At 42.0% G+C, this 15,845-nt stretch overlaps 1 protein-coding gene across 1 annotated transcript in view; it reads right to left on the bottom strand.

The window, feature by feature from the left end:
* The window catches only part of NRDE2 (NRDE-2, necessary for RNA interference, domain containing), a 50,025-nt gene extending 39,349 nt beyond the window's left edge, over nucleotides 1–10,676 (bottom strand). Inside the window, exon 1 of the mRNA XM_080807385.1 lies at nucleotides 10,544–10,676. Coding sequence (XP_080663511.1) covers nucleotides 10,544–10,607 — 64 coding nt within the window. The 5' untranslated portion in view covers nucleotides 10,608–10,676. The remainder of the gene's footprint in view (nucleotides 1–10,543) is intronic.
* Nucleotides 10,677–15,845: the final 5,169 nt, after the last annotated feature.

Below are 15,845 nucleotides of genomic sequence, written 5' to 3'. Positions count from 1 at the left end.
CTGACCCTAGGGCACTGACACACTTGCAGTCACTTACATGCAAAGTGACAAATGTCAAGACAAAGAAAACACCCAGGGTCTAATGGGAGCACATGATCTGAACTAGGATGGGTCAGAAGAAGCTGCCTGGGAGAACAGCTCGGCTAAGACCTGGAGGAGGAGTGAGGCTAACCTGCTCCAAGGGAGAGTCTAGGTAGAAGAAATGGCGGTACAAAGGCTTGAGAGCAGAAAAGCAGGGCTCTGGAAGCCAGCAAGAGGCTGTTATGTCCGGACCACTGGGAGGGAGAGCAAGTGGGGGCACAATGAAGCTGGAACATGTCAGAGTTTGGTCTTACCCTATAAGCAAGGGACAGACACTCAAGAGCTCTGCACCAGAGAGACAAAGTCACATCCAGGATTCTGAAGGCAGCAGCGAAGAGCAGTCTGCAAGAGCGCACGTTCGAAGCTGGACTGCCCGAACCCAGATCCTGGTTCTGCGGCCGCCAGCCACCTGCCCGCAGACGGGTTACTTATAGGCTCTGTGACTCCCCACTTCCTCCTCCTTAAAGACAGAGAATAGTATGAACTTCACAGGGTTACGACTCAGTGAGTTAATATTTGTAAAGCGTTCATACCAGCAAATGGCACATGGTGTTTTTAAATAAACGCACTTTAACATTCCGCCAACAGTGTGGAGAGTGGTTCAAGGAGTGAAGGTGGGACTGGAGACAGGGAGACTGTTTAGGAGGCTGTCGTCACTCCAGGGGGTGAGGATGGCCAAAACTGGGAAGTAGCAGTGAGAACAGGGGTGAGCTAGTGAACCGAAGAGTTACCTGGCTCAAGAGAACGTTAGCGAACTGAATTCAACAGTCAGTACATTGAAAGGATCCTACACCATGATCAGGTGAGATTTATTCCAGGTTTGGTTCACAATCCACAAATCAATCAGTATGATACACATGAACAAAATAAAGGATAAAAACCACACCACCTCAATGGATGCAGAAAAAGCACTGGACAAAGCTCAGTATCCTTTCATGATCAAAACCCCAAGCCAAGCGGGTATAAAGAGAATATATCTCCACACAATAAGGGCCATACAGGACAAATGCACAGCCAGCATTATACTCAATGGTGAAAAACTGAAAGCCCTTTCTCTAAGATCAGGAGTAAGCCAAGGATGCCCACTCTTGCCACTTTCATTCAACACAGTACCAGAACTCCCAGCCACAGCAATCAGACAAGAAATAAAAGGCATCCAAATTAGTAAGGAAGAAGTAAAACCGTCACTGTTTAGAGATGACATGATACCATATACAGAAAACCCTAATGACTCCACAAAAAAACTTTTAGAATAAATGAATTCAGTAAAGTTGCAGGATACAAAATTGATATACAGAAACCTGATGTGTGTCTATACACTAATTACAAACTATCAGAAAGAGAAAATAAGAAAACAATCCCATCTACAACTGCATCAGAAAGAATAAGATGACTAGGAATAAATGTAACCAAGGAAGTGAAAGACCAGCGCTCCGAAACCTGTAATACACTGATGAAAGAAACTGAAGATGACACAAATGGTACAAAAGATACACTAGGCTCATGTCTAGAATTAAAATGTCCATACTACCCAAAGCAATCTGCAAGATCCAATGCAATCCCTATCAAAATACCAATGGCATTTTTCACAAAATTAGAACAAAATAATCCTAAAATTTGTATGAAACTGCAAAAGCCCTTGAATAGCCTAAAGCAATCTTGAGAAAGAAAAACAAAGATGGAAGTATCACACCCCAGATTTCAAGTTATACTTCAAAGCCGTAATAATAAAAATAGTATGGTACTGGCACAAAAACAGACACAAAGATCAATGAGACAGTATAGAGAGCGTAAAATAGATCCACATTTATATGGTCATTTAATCTGCAACAAAGAAGCCAAGAAAATTCAATGAGGAAAAGACAGTCTCTTCAATAAACGGCATTGGGAAAATGGATAGCTATGTGCAAAAGCATGAAACTGGCCACTATCTTATACCATACACAAAAATAAATTCAAAATGAGTTAAACACTTCAATGTAAGAACTAAAACCATAAAGTTCCTAAAAGAACACATCGGTACTAAACTCTTGGACATCAGTCTTAGCAACATTTTTTTGGACCTGTCTTGTCAGGCACGGGCAACAAAAGCAAAAATAAACAATTGGCACTCTATCAAACTAAAAACCTTTTGCACTGCAAAGGAAACCATCAAAAAACCAAAAAGACAACCTATTGAATGCGAGAAGATATCTGCAAATGACACATTTAATAAGGTGTTAATAACCAAAATATATAAAGAACTCATTCAACTCAATACCCATAAAACAATCCAATCAAAAAATGGGCAGAGGACATGAATAGACATTTTTCCAACAAAGACATCCGGGTGGCCAACAGACACGTGAAGATGCTCAACACCACTCACCATCCGGGACATGCAAATCGAAACCACATGAGCCATCACCTCATGCCTGTTGGAATGGCTAAAATCAAAAAGACAAGAAATAAGAGTTGGCGAGGATGTGGAGGGAAAAAACAACCCTTACGCACTGTTGGTAGGAATGCAAACTGGTACAGCCACTGTGGAAAACAGTGTGGAGGTTCCTCAAAAAATGAAAACTATAAATACCATAGGATTCAGCAATCCCACTTATTTATTTATCCTAAGAAAAGAATTTATCCTAAGAAAAGAAAACCTAATGCAATAAGACTTATGCGCCTCTATATTCATTGCATCATTATTTACAGTAGCCAAGAGATGAAAGCACTTAAACATCCACCAACGGATGAGTAGATAAAGATGTAGTGTGTAGGGCACGTGGGTGGCTCAGTCGGTTAAGCATCTGCCTTCAGCTCAGGTCATGATCCCAGGGCCCTGGGATTGAGCCCCATGTCGAGCTCCCTGCTAAGCAGGGAGCCTGCTTCTCCCTCTCCTCCCTGCATGCTCTCTCTCTGTCAAATAAATAAATAAAATCTTAAAAAAGAGATGTAGTGTGTGTATATGTGCCCGCATGCGCGCACGGACATGCGCGCACATACACACACACACTCTCTCTCTCTCTCTCTCTCTCTCTCTAGGGAATATCACTAAGCCATTAAAAAAAAGGTGAGATCTTGCCATTTGCAACAACATAGATGAACCTACAAGGTATTACATTAAATAAGTCAGAGAAAGACAAATACCACAATTTCACTTATATCACTTATATGTAGAATCTAAAAAACAAATGAACAAACAAAAGAGTATCAGACCTGTAAATACAGAGCACAAACTGATGGCTGCCAGAGGGGAACAGGGTGGGTGGATGGGCAAAATACATGGAAGGGATTAAGAGGTACAAACTTCCCGAGATGGGAAAAGAGTTATTTGGAAGGATGGGATGAAGAGCTGAATGAGGGGTGAGGGGAGGAGGAGAAGTCAAAGTACGGGTCTCAGTTTTGGCTTGGGGGGAATGGTGGTGCCATTTTCCAATATGTGGAAACAGGAAGAAGATAGGTTTTAGAGAAAAAAAAGTGAGTTTAGTTTCCTTCCCCAATATGGATAATATACCTGCTTCATATATTGTTACGAGGATTAAATGAACAGACATAACATCTTCCCTCCTAACTCTGTCCAAATATTCAACACCCAAGCAACAATGTTTTAGAGTATAAAATCCTAATAAATAGTCTGATGGCACAGAAGGAAAACTTGAGAATTGGAGGTGTCAGACACTGGAGGCTCTCTGCTGCTCCTAACACAATGGAGGTACTACATACCTGTTTGTTGAAAGAATGTATGTTGCTATATTTCCCCCCTCAAACCTCTTACTGAACGATGCCTACTTAAATCCTGTCCTAACACTTAACGGTTACCTCCAGAGTGAGGAGCAGAGCTGCTGTCACTCACTTGGGTACGGCCTGTCTGTCCTGTCCAGCAGTTAAGTTTTTTTTTTTTTTAAATTAAAACTCTGCACTACTATTAATGATCTTACATTTTTTAAAAGATTTTATTTATTTATTTGAGAGAGTGAGTGAGAGGCAGTGAGAGAAAGAGAGAGAGAGAGAGAACACAAGCAGGAGTAGAGCAAGAGGGAGAGGGAGAAGACGATTTCCCTGCTGAGCAGGGAGCCCAATGCAGGGCTCGATCCCAGGACCTTGGGATCATGACCCACGCTGAAGGCAGACCCCTAACCAACTGAGCCACCCAGGTGCCCCAACGATCTTACATTTTTATAACATTTTACAGTGTAAGGCAAGAAGTACAAAAAATGGGCAAGGACATGAATAGACAATTTTCCAAAGAAGACATCCAAGTGGCCACCAGACACATGGGAAGATGCTCAACATCACTCATCATCAGGGAAAGGCAAATCAAAACCCAAGAAAACCACCTCACACCTGTCAGAATGGCTAAAATCAAAAAAGGTAAGAAATAACAAATGCTGGCAAGGATGCGGAAAAAAGGAACATTTGTGTACTGTTAGTGGGAAGCAAACTGGTACAACCAATATGGAAAACAGTATGGAGATTCCTCAAAAAATTAAAACACAAATACCATACAATCCCATAATTCTACTCCTAGGTATTTACCCAAAGAAATCGAAAAGACATAAATAATAAGGAATTTCTACTTAGCCATAAAAAAGGATGAGATCTTGCCATTTGCGATAACATAAATGGACCTAAAAGGGTATTATGCTGGGGCGTCTGGGTGGCTCAGTAGGTTAAAGCCTCTGCCTTCGGCTCAGGTCATGATCCCAGCATCCTGGGATCGAGCCCCACATCGGGCTCTCTGCTCAGCAGGGAGTCTGCTTCCTCCTCTCTCTCTCTGCCTGCCTCTCTGCCTACTTGTAATCTCTGCCTGTCAAATAAAATGAATAAAATCTTTAAAAAAAAAAAAGGGTATTATGCTAAGTGAAATCTTAGAAACAAAAATACCACATGATTTCACTTATATATAGAATCTACAAAACACTGCATAAACAAAAAGCAGAATTGTTTATAAATACAAAGAACTGAGAGGTTGCCGGGTGATGGACAAAATGGGTGAAGGGGGTGGCTTCCAGTGATGTAATGAATAAGTCACAGGAATAAAAGGCCGAGGGTAGGGAACTGAGTCAATGATACTGTAACAATAGTGCGTGGTGATGTGACGGCTACACTTGCAGTGAGTAGAGCATAAGGTATAAAGTGGGTGAATCACTATGTTGTACACCTGCAACTAATGTAACATGTGTTAAAAAAAAAAAGTACAGTGCTTCTATTTATAACAGCAGAAGAACGGAAACAGTCGAAATGTTCTTAATGTTGAAATGTTCTTAATAGGAATCTGTCTGATTAAACCATATGGCATCACACGATGGAGTTCTATCAGTCAAAAGAAATGAGGAAGATCTCATACCGTAGAGGGCACAGGCTGTAGAGTTATCTCTGGGATTTCGGCTAAAATGCAAAAGAGGCAGGGCACTTTTAATTTCAGCTCAGGTTGTGATCTTAGGGTCATGAGATCAAGCCCTGTCTGACTCTACACTCAACAGTGTGTCTGCTTAAGATTCGCTCTCTACGGGGCACCTGGGTGGCTCAGTGGATTAAGCATCTGACTTCAGCTCAGGTCATGACCTCAGGGTCCTAGGACTGAGCCCAACATCCAGCTCATCACGCAGTGGGAAGTCTGCTTGTCCTCTGCCCCTTCCCCGCTCATTTTCTCTCTCTCTCTCTCATAAAATCTTAAAAAAAAAAAAAAAAAAGGATTCTCCCTTTCCCTCTGCCCTCCCCTCCACTCTTGTGCTCTCTCTCTAGAATAAATAGATCTTTTAAAAAAAAATAAAAATTAAAAAATGCATAACAGTGCGGTGCCTGGGTGGCTCAGCTGATTAAGTGTCTGACTCTTGATTTCAGGTCAGGTCATGGTCTCAGAGTCCTGAGATCGAGCCCCACATCAGGTCCTGTGCTCAGCAGGGAGGCTGCTTCAGGATTCTCTCCCACTGCCCCTCCCTCTGCTTGCTCGAGCTCTCTCTCACTCTACAATAAAGAAGTAAAGATTTATTTTTTTTAAAGATTTTATTTATTTGACACAGAGAGACACAGTAAGAGAGGGAAGACAAGCAGGGGGAGTGGAAGAAGGAGAAACAGGCTTCCTGCTGAGCAGGGAGCCCAATGTGAGGCTCCATCCCTGGACCCTGGGATCATGACCTGAGCCGAAGGCAGACACTTAACTGAGCCGCCCCAAGAAGTAAATCTCTAAAAAAAAAAAAAGAAAGAAAGAAAGAAAATGCAGAACAGTCTGCATGTAAGGTAGAAAAAGAAATGTAGTTACTCGTATTGAGAAAAAAAAATGGAAGGATAACATTGACTGACTAAAATTCTAACCCACAGAAAAAGGAAAGTAGCAGGCTGGAGGAACAGAAATGAAAGCCTTTTTTTCCTCTGAATATACCTGGTTTACATTTTCAAACTCAGGACCATGCAAATGATTCAGAACACTATAAAACAGGATCAACTCAAAAACAAGAAAAAAAGCAATCCCTAAAAATTAAAAACAACTGGGACGCCTGGGTGGCTCAGTTGGTTAAGCAGCTGCCTTCGGCTCAGGTCATGGTCCCGGCGTCCTGGGATCGAGTCCCACATCGGGCTCCTTGCTCCGCAGGGAGCCTGCTTCTCCCTCTGTCACTCTGTCTGCCTGTGCTCGCTCTCGCTCTCTCTCTCTCTCTCTGACAAATAAATAAATAAAATCTTTAAAAAAAAAAAAAATTAAAAACAACTATACCTAACTATATGTCAAACTGGTGACAAAACCACACAGAGAATTATTTCAAGTGATTTTAAAACACGGCTATTTGACCACACATTTGCTGCAGGATACATCCTAAGGACAAAAAGAACCACAAAGAAATATTAAACTATTTAGTATTAATCATATTACTACTGTTATTTTGAACATATACACAGTTGTACTGGTGGCATTAGGAACTACTTTCTTTTTTTAAGATTTTATTTTTATTTATTTGAGAGAGAGAGAGAATGAGAGAGAGCAAGAGAAGGGAGAAGGTCAGAGAGAGAAGCAGACTCCCCATGGAGCTGGGAGCCCGATGTGGGACTTGATGCCAGGACTCCAGGATCATGACCTGAGCTGAAGGCAGTTGCTTAACCAACTGAGCCACCCAGGCACCCCAAGAGTTTTTTTTAACAGATGTTATTTTTTATCTCCACACCCAACACGGGACTCAAACTCACAACCCCAAGATCAAGAGTCACAGACTCCACCCACCAAGCCAGCCAGGTGCCCCAGGAACTAAGATTTTCAGCATCAGAGGAAAGAAAAATAAACATTAAATTACAAATGTATGTATAAATCACAAATTAAATTATAAAAAGAAATAAAGTAAAAATCTCACAATCTTAAATTCGGCCTGGAAATACCAAGGTGAATTCATGATATACTTCTCTCTTCCTGGTTTTGACTAGGTTTTGACTAAAATGTCTAGAAGTAATGACAACCCAGTGCAATTGGTACCCCAGACACCAACTTGTGTTTTTAACCTTCCCATATCATTTTTCACTAAAAGAAACCATGGTTTTTAGAGAAACAGCCAATTCCAGGCCCTAACAAAACATGTAAGTGATGAGCTCTGGGCACCTTTTAGGCCAGAAAGCAAGGAAGCAATTAAGACATCTGGGTCATGTCAAAAAGACACACACCAAGCTTAATTAGACTCCCAGTAGCCACTGATGGGACAATTCGAGCATAAGAAATACAGTATGTGCAACAGATTGAAATACAAGTGTTAAAAATTTGAGAGTTCATAATGAAGAGGGTCTGAGATCTCTAAAAGCTGCAGGGACCCCAACTCATTTTCTGAACACTGACAAAGGAAAAGAATCAACCATTCATCCTGTCTTTCCTGCCTGAATTCTATTTCAAGGTATCGCAATAGCGCTGACAGGAGGTTTATAGGATAATTGATGTTAATACAGGAGGAAAATTTAAAATTAGAAAATAACCATTTTGTGACCCCAATGAAATAATGCCTCTAAGCAATAATTATAAATGGCCGCAAAAATCATTAGGTGAAAGACTGATGGGCAGCTCCATAATGCCTAAGTCAGGATGGACCAAGAAATCACCGATCAAGCTTAACATTTCTGAAAGAAAACTCGACAGCCCATCCTCCTGACTGGAGTCAACAGCAAATACCCCGACCAGGTATTTTCAATTTAGAAAATTATACCTGAATCTAATTAACTCTCTAGATCTAATTGCCAGCTCACAGGAAATACTGGGATAGAGAAGCATGCTAAATATCACCAGGAGGATCTGGTGGGAAATGTCTAAAGGACAAATGACCCATTTTCCTCAACAAATATATCACAAGGGAAAATGGAGGGGAAGGAGAAACCATTTCATATTTTAAAAACACCTAAGAGATATATCCACAAAATACAGTGTTGTATCCTTTGGGGATCCTGACTTGAAGTAGCATTAAGAGGCCATTTTTGAGACAACTTGGGAAATGTGAACACTGACTGGAAATCAGATGACATTAAAGAATTACAGTTAATTTCATCAAGTGATAATATTTAAATTTTTAAAAATACAGAGCTGCATAAAAAGCTCTCCTACAAACATTATACTGCCATTGAATACCCGAACATGTCCGATAAATACTGGTTAAGATAAATGACAAGGGTGACACTCCCCTGTATACTTTCCATTTCACCCTCCCCCAAATAAAGGATAAACCCCTGGCCTGTTACTCAAGTCACTACCCTCCCTCACCACCAGTCCCAACCACATTTCCCAAAAGGCTTCCCCTTTATGCCTCTGCATTTTCATACAAACTGGGCTATTAGCAATTTTCTGCATAGGTCAGTTTTCTTCCTGCATGTCTTTGAAGGCCTTGGAATGTCCTTCCACTCTCTCCACCTGTCCAAATCCTACCTTCTTGAAGACCCACTGCCAAAGTTATCTCCTAAATAAACCTTCTTTGAACCTCCTCTCAGAAGTCAGTATTCTTGTAGTTCACCTGTGACATTTGTAACATCTCACCTTTTCTGTTACTTTTTAAAAAATAACCACTGATGTAGGGAAGAAGTTAGGGTTCAAAGCTGAGGGCCAAGAAAGAATTCTTGAGACTCGTTGGTGCAAAAAGCTAGTTTTACTAAAGCACGGGGACAGGACCCTTGGGCAGAAAGAGCTGCGCTGGGATCACAATGAGTGCCCCACTATATACTTTCAAGCTGGGAGAGGGTTAGGGATAGCCTGAGTCACTAATGAATTTTGGAAGCAAGGTTTCCAGGGCCTTTTGCCCTTAGCAAAGTATAAACATTGAGGCAGCTGAGTTCCTAGAGGAAGATCAGTCTACTTGTTTTAAGGATTGTCAAGGGGCTGCAGGTAGTAAGGAAATTTAATAATTTTTCTCCTGCCTTTGTTTCCCACATCACCTACTACAGGTTCTGTATATTCAGCAACCATTTGTTGAACACTACTATACTCTGGACTTATGCTCAGATCAAAGTATGCTACAATGTATAGACACTATCCCTGACCACATGGAGGTTACAGTCTAGTAAAGGACAGCCAAAACTTATACGAATTGTATAAGAAATTACTCAAAATTATGAACAGCATTACCAAAAAAGAAGTGTAGGAACTATGAGAGGATATAAAAGAGGTATTAGACACAATTGGACTCTGCCACATAAGAGCATGATCTAGAATTAATTACTTTATTTTCTTAAAGATTTTATTTATTTGACAGAGAGAGATCACAAATAGGCAGAGAGGCAGGCAGAGCGAGAGGGGGAAGCAGGTTCCCTGCTGAGCAGAGAGCCCGATGCGGGCCTCAATCCCAGGACTCTGAGACCAAGACCTGAGCCGAAAGCAGACACTCAACTCACTGAGCCACCAAGGCACCCAAGGATTAATTACTTTAAATGACAATCCCCTGTCGCAATATTTAATAATGCAGATCACCTGGGAATGTTTAAGACTAAATATGGAATGCCATCACCTGGGGACCCTCAATAAACAGTTCTCATTCCCAGCATCTGTGCCCCTCTGGAGAAAAACTGCGTTCGATTAGGCTTTGGATCCTAATCCCTAGCTCTAGGTCGGCAAAAAGCTATGAACCCACTAAGAAGTTTAGAAATAAGTAAAACGGGAAAGGAAGAAAGATGTAATAGGAACACCCAGCATTTGCATCAGGAATCTCTTTGAGATGTGGAGTTCTATTATCTCCGTTTCACAGGCGAAGTAACTGAGGCTGAAAGCAAGAATGGGGTCCAAGAGCATGACAACATCGAAACCCCAGCCCCTGGGCCTCTCCTCGGTCTCTCTTTCTCCGTCTGTTGCTGTGCAACCCAAAGCCGAAGCCAGGACGGGGTCGGGAGGCTTCCCTTCCCAGAAGTCCTCGCAGCGCCGCGGAGAACTCTGGGATAGAGGTGGATAAACAAATCCAAGGCAAGGGCCCAGGCCTAGGACTGAGAAGCTCCGCTGTATGCCCGCCAAGTGCCTTCTTCATCCCTTGTGTACGCTTACCTTTCCTGGCGCTGCCGCTATTGGGAGCCTCACCAATGCCCGCAAAGGCCGGGAACAGCGCCATGATTACAGGCCGCACTGCCGTTCCCCTCTACAGAAATGGCGCCGGAGAGCGGACGCCGACAGTGAGGCCTTCGCGCTGGCGGTGCACTCTGGGAAGTGTGGTTTCTTTCTTTTTTTTTTTTTTTAAACTCGTCCTCGACCCGGGACTGGGCGGGGCGAGGAGGGGCGGGGCGGAGCCGCTTCCCCGAAATTGATACCTGAAGACTTCCGTGAGAACCGGGAAAATGCAGACCCCGAAGTAGAATCGTTCGAAGCTGAAAGTAGCAGGAGCTGGATCCTAGTTCGACCCCTGAACTCACACTATCACTATTGGGTTACAGTAATCAGACTCTGTAAGCTTGTTTCCTCTTCTGCAAAATGTTCATAAGATTAAGTGAGCATTGTTAAGTTAAGGTACTTAGTTGTGATTGTGCCTGGCCCACGAGAAGCACTTGATAAGTTAGCTATTATGAGTTGTGACTGCAGATCCATCCTAAACCCATGTGAGATGACCGAATTCACTTTACCAACCGGCGCCTGGGTGCTTGAGTGGGTTAAGCCTTTGCCTTCAGCTCAGGACATGACCCCAGGACCCTGGGATGGTGCCCAACTCGGGCTCCCTGCTCCGCGGGGAGCCTGCTTCTCCCTCTCCCTCTCCCGCTCCTGCTCCCCCTGCTTGTGCTCTGTCTAATAAAGTCTAAAATATATGCATATATATGTGTGTGTATAATATGTACATATATATACATATAGATATAGTATAAATAGTTACAAATCTAATCAAGGAACGGGCTGGACTTGAGAAAGCTACAGACCTCGTGTGAGTCCAAAATGAGCACCCTTCATGCTTTGAAGAATACCTGGCGTAGTATTTTTAAAAAGGAGGGTTAAGGGCACCCGGGTGGCTCAGTGGGTTAAAGCCTCTGCCTTCGGCTCAGGTCATGATCTCAGGGTCCTGAGTCGGGCTCTCTGCTCAGCAGGGAGCCTGCTCCCCTTTCTCTCTGTCTGCCTCTCTGCCTACTTGTGATCTCTGTCTGTCAAATGAATAAATAAAATCTTAAAAAAAAAAAAAAAAAGGAGGGGTATAATGGTAGGGGTAGTAAAACTTTACCTGTCTGCAACTTGAGAAAACTCAGGTTCTACCAAAATCTCTGGCTCTAAGTTACCCCAGTTAGTTGGGGCAACATCTGTCTCCTTAGCCAATCACTTTGCATACCTGGAATGATGACAGTCTTCAATGCTTCATATTTTTCTACTCCAGGAAAATAATATGGAACATGTGGGAGAATCAAAACCATCACAGAGGGGTGCCTGGGTGGCTCAGTGGATTGGGCCTCCGCCTTCGGCTGGGTTCCTGATCTCGGGGTCCTGCTTTCTGCTCAGCGGGGAGCCTGCTTCCCCTTCTCTCTCTGCCTGGCTCTCTGCCTACTTGTGATCTCTGTAAAATAAATAAATAAAAAAATTTTTAAAAAATCACAGAATTGTGCTCGCTTCGGCAGCACATATACTAAAATTCACAGAATTGGTTCTGTAATCAAAAGGAAATCTGGGCATGTTAGATATTTTCTGTGCTACAAATGTGTGAGAGAATTTGGCTTAAGAGACCCTCCTTTTAAGAAAATTTTAAAGTGTACTCAAGGGGTGCCTGGTTGACTCAGTAGGAAGAACTTGCTACTCTTGATCTCAGAGTCATGAGTTTGAGCCCCACAGTGGGTGTGGAGATTACTAAAAAAAATAAATAACTTTTAAAAAATAAAAATGGGGCACGTGGATGGCTCAGTTGGTTAAGCATCTGCCTTCGGCTCAGGTCATGATCCCAGGGTCCTGGGATCACAGCCCCACATCAGGCTCCCTGCTCAGTGCTTAGTCTGCTTCTCCCTCTCCCTTCAGCCCTCCCCATCTTGTTCTCTCTCTCTCTCAAATTAATAAATTAAAAAAATAAATAAAATAAAACGGATAATTGAGTAACTGATATAAACCTCTGATTTTAAGTTGAAATCTCATGTAATTTAGGTTGAGTTTCAAAACATCTAAGAGAATTTAAAGTTTACTATATGTGTTAGTAGAGTTGCTTAGCTTTACAAAAATTAATACGTGACAGGTAATTGAAGTACCTGTAAAAGAAATAATGTGTACATGCACTATTTTGGCCTTTTTTGCTGAAATGTAGAAATGTTCTATAATACAGAATTTTTAAACTAAAAATTAAAAACCTTCATTTTTATTATTTTTCAAAGATTTTATTTATTTATTTAATTGACAGAGAGATAGCAAGAGAGTGAACACAAGCAGGGGGAGTGGGAAAGGGAGAAGTAGGCTTCCCATCAAATAGGAAGCCAGATGTGGGGCTCGATTCCAGGACCCAGGGATCATGACCTGAGCTGAAGGCAGATGCTTAATGACTGAGTCACCCAGGCGCCCCCTAAAGTTTACTTTTTTTTAATTTTTTTTTTTATTTATTTGACAGGGAGACAGATCACAAGTAGGCAGAGAGGCAGGCAGAGAGAGAGGGAAGCAGGCTCCCCGCTGAGCAGATTGCCCGATGCGGGACTCGATCCCAGGACCCTGAGATCATGACCTGAGCCGAAGGCAGAGGCTTAACCCACTGAGCCACCCAGGCGCCCTTTTTAAAAGGCATAACAATAAAAGGGAACAAACTACTAATACTCACAACAGTATGAATGAATCTCAAAATCTGTAGGCTGGATAAAAACAGCAGACACAAGAGTACTTAGTATATGGTTCTATTTACATAAAATTCTAGGAAATCCAAATTAATATATAGTAACAGAAACAGATCAGTGGTTGCCTAGGGCTGTGGGAGCAGAGGGAGGGATGCAGAATCTCTTAGGAGTGATAGAAATATTCTGTATCTTGATTGTGTTGGTGGAGATTTCAGAGAAGTGTTAACTACCACCTGGTTTTTTAAAAGCTTAAGAACATGCCAAGGTTTTCAATTTGTTGTTTGAATAAATTAAACACTAACCTTTTAAACTGTTAGTCTGCAAACTTTTTCTAAAAAAGTCACATAGTAAATATTTTAGACTTAGCAGGACATATCCATCTCTGTGGCAACTACATTGAAACTTGAATTTCATACAGTTTTCACATGTCACAAAGTATTCTTCTTTCTGTTTCTTCCAACCTTTATAAAGGTAAAAACTATTCTTAACCCATGGGATATATACAAATCGGGAGTGGGTCAATTTGACCCATGGCCATAGTTTGCTGGATCCTTGCAAACTCTATCATAAAACAAAAGTAAAAGTAAACTTTTGTCTAGTCTTTTCTCCATAGGAAAACCCATTCCAGAGTGCATGGAAAGAGCTCACTTTAACTGTTGTTATTATTATTGTTGTGACTGACTTTGGGTATTTCCAGGGCCTATGGCAGGGATTTCTTACAATCAACAAAAAATGGTTTTGAGAAAGAGAGAGAGAGAGAGCGTGTGAGGGCGCGCTTGAGCAGGGGGGAAGGGCCGAGGGAGAGGGAGGATGCAGGGCTCCCTCTTAAGACCCTAAGATCACGACTTGAGCCGAAATCAAGAGTCAGATGCTTAACGGGTTGCGTCACCCAGGCACCCCAGATAGTGAACTCTCAAACTAGTACATCTCCCCAAATGGCCTGAAAGGATTTTCAGCTTTTGTTGTCATAAGAATTCTTCCAGAAAATGACATAAGCTTTATAGTTCTATTGATAATGAAAGAAGTCAACAATAAACTTTCTTTTTTTAAATAATTTTTAAATAAGCAGAGTTAAATCTCCACTATTTAGGCTGCCTTTCTTTGACTAGAAAAGTGACATTTTAGGAATTTGTTTGGCCTCAGTCTCCTTTTAAAAACTCCTTTATCTTGTTGACTTTTGCCTCTCTCGCCTATCTTTTAAGTGTGAGGCAGGAGTGGCCTGTGTAACCCCTCTCCCTTCTCTTCCCATCTACACCTCTCTTCTCACTGCCTCCTGTCACAGCCCAAAGGAACAAAAGTGTGGATTTTTTTAACCCCTTATAAATTTCCAGTTCCAGTGAAAGTATCTAAATTAAATTGGTTTCACCTTTCACCCATCTGTGTAGGAATGCAGATAGAAGTATCTTTCCCATTTTAAGCATTCAATACATGCTTGATACAGAAAAAGTTTTAAATGCAGGGACATATGAAGAAAATGCAGAATAATCATCCATATTTCCAATGCCCAAGGACAAATACTATTTCAGAGTATCTCTACGCAAGCCTTTTCTTTCTTTCTCTTCTGCTTTTCTGGTATCTTCGTTTATGGGTATATTTTTTCATCATAGTTGTGATTACTTTTCCTCCTAATGTAAGCATCTCTCTGTTTTATACAAATGCCATAAACGTATATTAGATGTATAATATTTTCATCCAATGAATGGAATCACAATATACTTAACCGTTCCTATTTCTAGATATTTAGCAAACCTCCAATGTGTTATCTCATTGACTTTATCCATGAGGTTTTTTTTTAAGATTTTATTTATTTGTTCGACAGACAGAGATCACAAGTAGGCAGAGAGGCAGGCAGAGAGAGAGGAAGGGAAGCAGGCTCCCCACTGAGCAGAGAGCCCGATGCAGGGATCAATTCCTGGACCCTGGGATCATGACCTGAGCCGAAGGCAGAGGCTTTAACCCACTGAGCCACCCAGGTACTCCTGACTTTATCCATGAGTTTTCCAAAACACGAATGGCCAGACAGAATTGTGAGTCACAAGACTGCAAATGGTAGATTATCTACCAGTGGCCGAGAGGGGATGGGTTGGTTTGGTGTTTTTGTTTGTTTTAAGGTGTATGTATTTTAGACAGAGAGAGAGAAAGAGAGCGCCCATGAGTGGAGGAGGGGCAGAGAGAGGGGGAGAATGTCAAGCAGACTCTGCGAAGCAGGGCTCAGCACAGGGCTCAATCTCATGACCCTGAGACCATGACCTGAGCTGAAATCAAGGGCCAGAGGCTGAACCAACTGAACCACCCAGGAGCTCCTCAAGAGGGGTGTTCATGATGACGCCCGCTGCTGGGGCATGAGGAGCGGGGTGGCAAAATGGCGGCGAACATGAGGACACTTTCTAGAAAGACAAATATAACTTCAAATAATAAAGAGAAAGCTCCACAAAACACTTATTCCACAAAGTCACGATACTACATGCCAACAGTACTTACAGACTCACCAGCAAATAATTCCGGCCTGAAGAGTAAGTGCAAAGATAATCTATAAATGAACAAGGGGCACTAGCGACACTGGGGAGGTGGGGGTT

This window comes from Martes martes (genome assembly GCF_963455335.1).
Source record: "Martes martes genome assembly, chromosome: 7".
Taxonomy (NCBI): domain Eukaryota; kingdom Metazoa; phylum Chordata; class Mammalia; order Carnivora; family Mustelidae; genus Martes; species Martes martes.
This window is presented reverse-complemented; position numbering and strand designations above follow the sequence as displayed.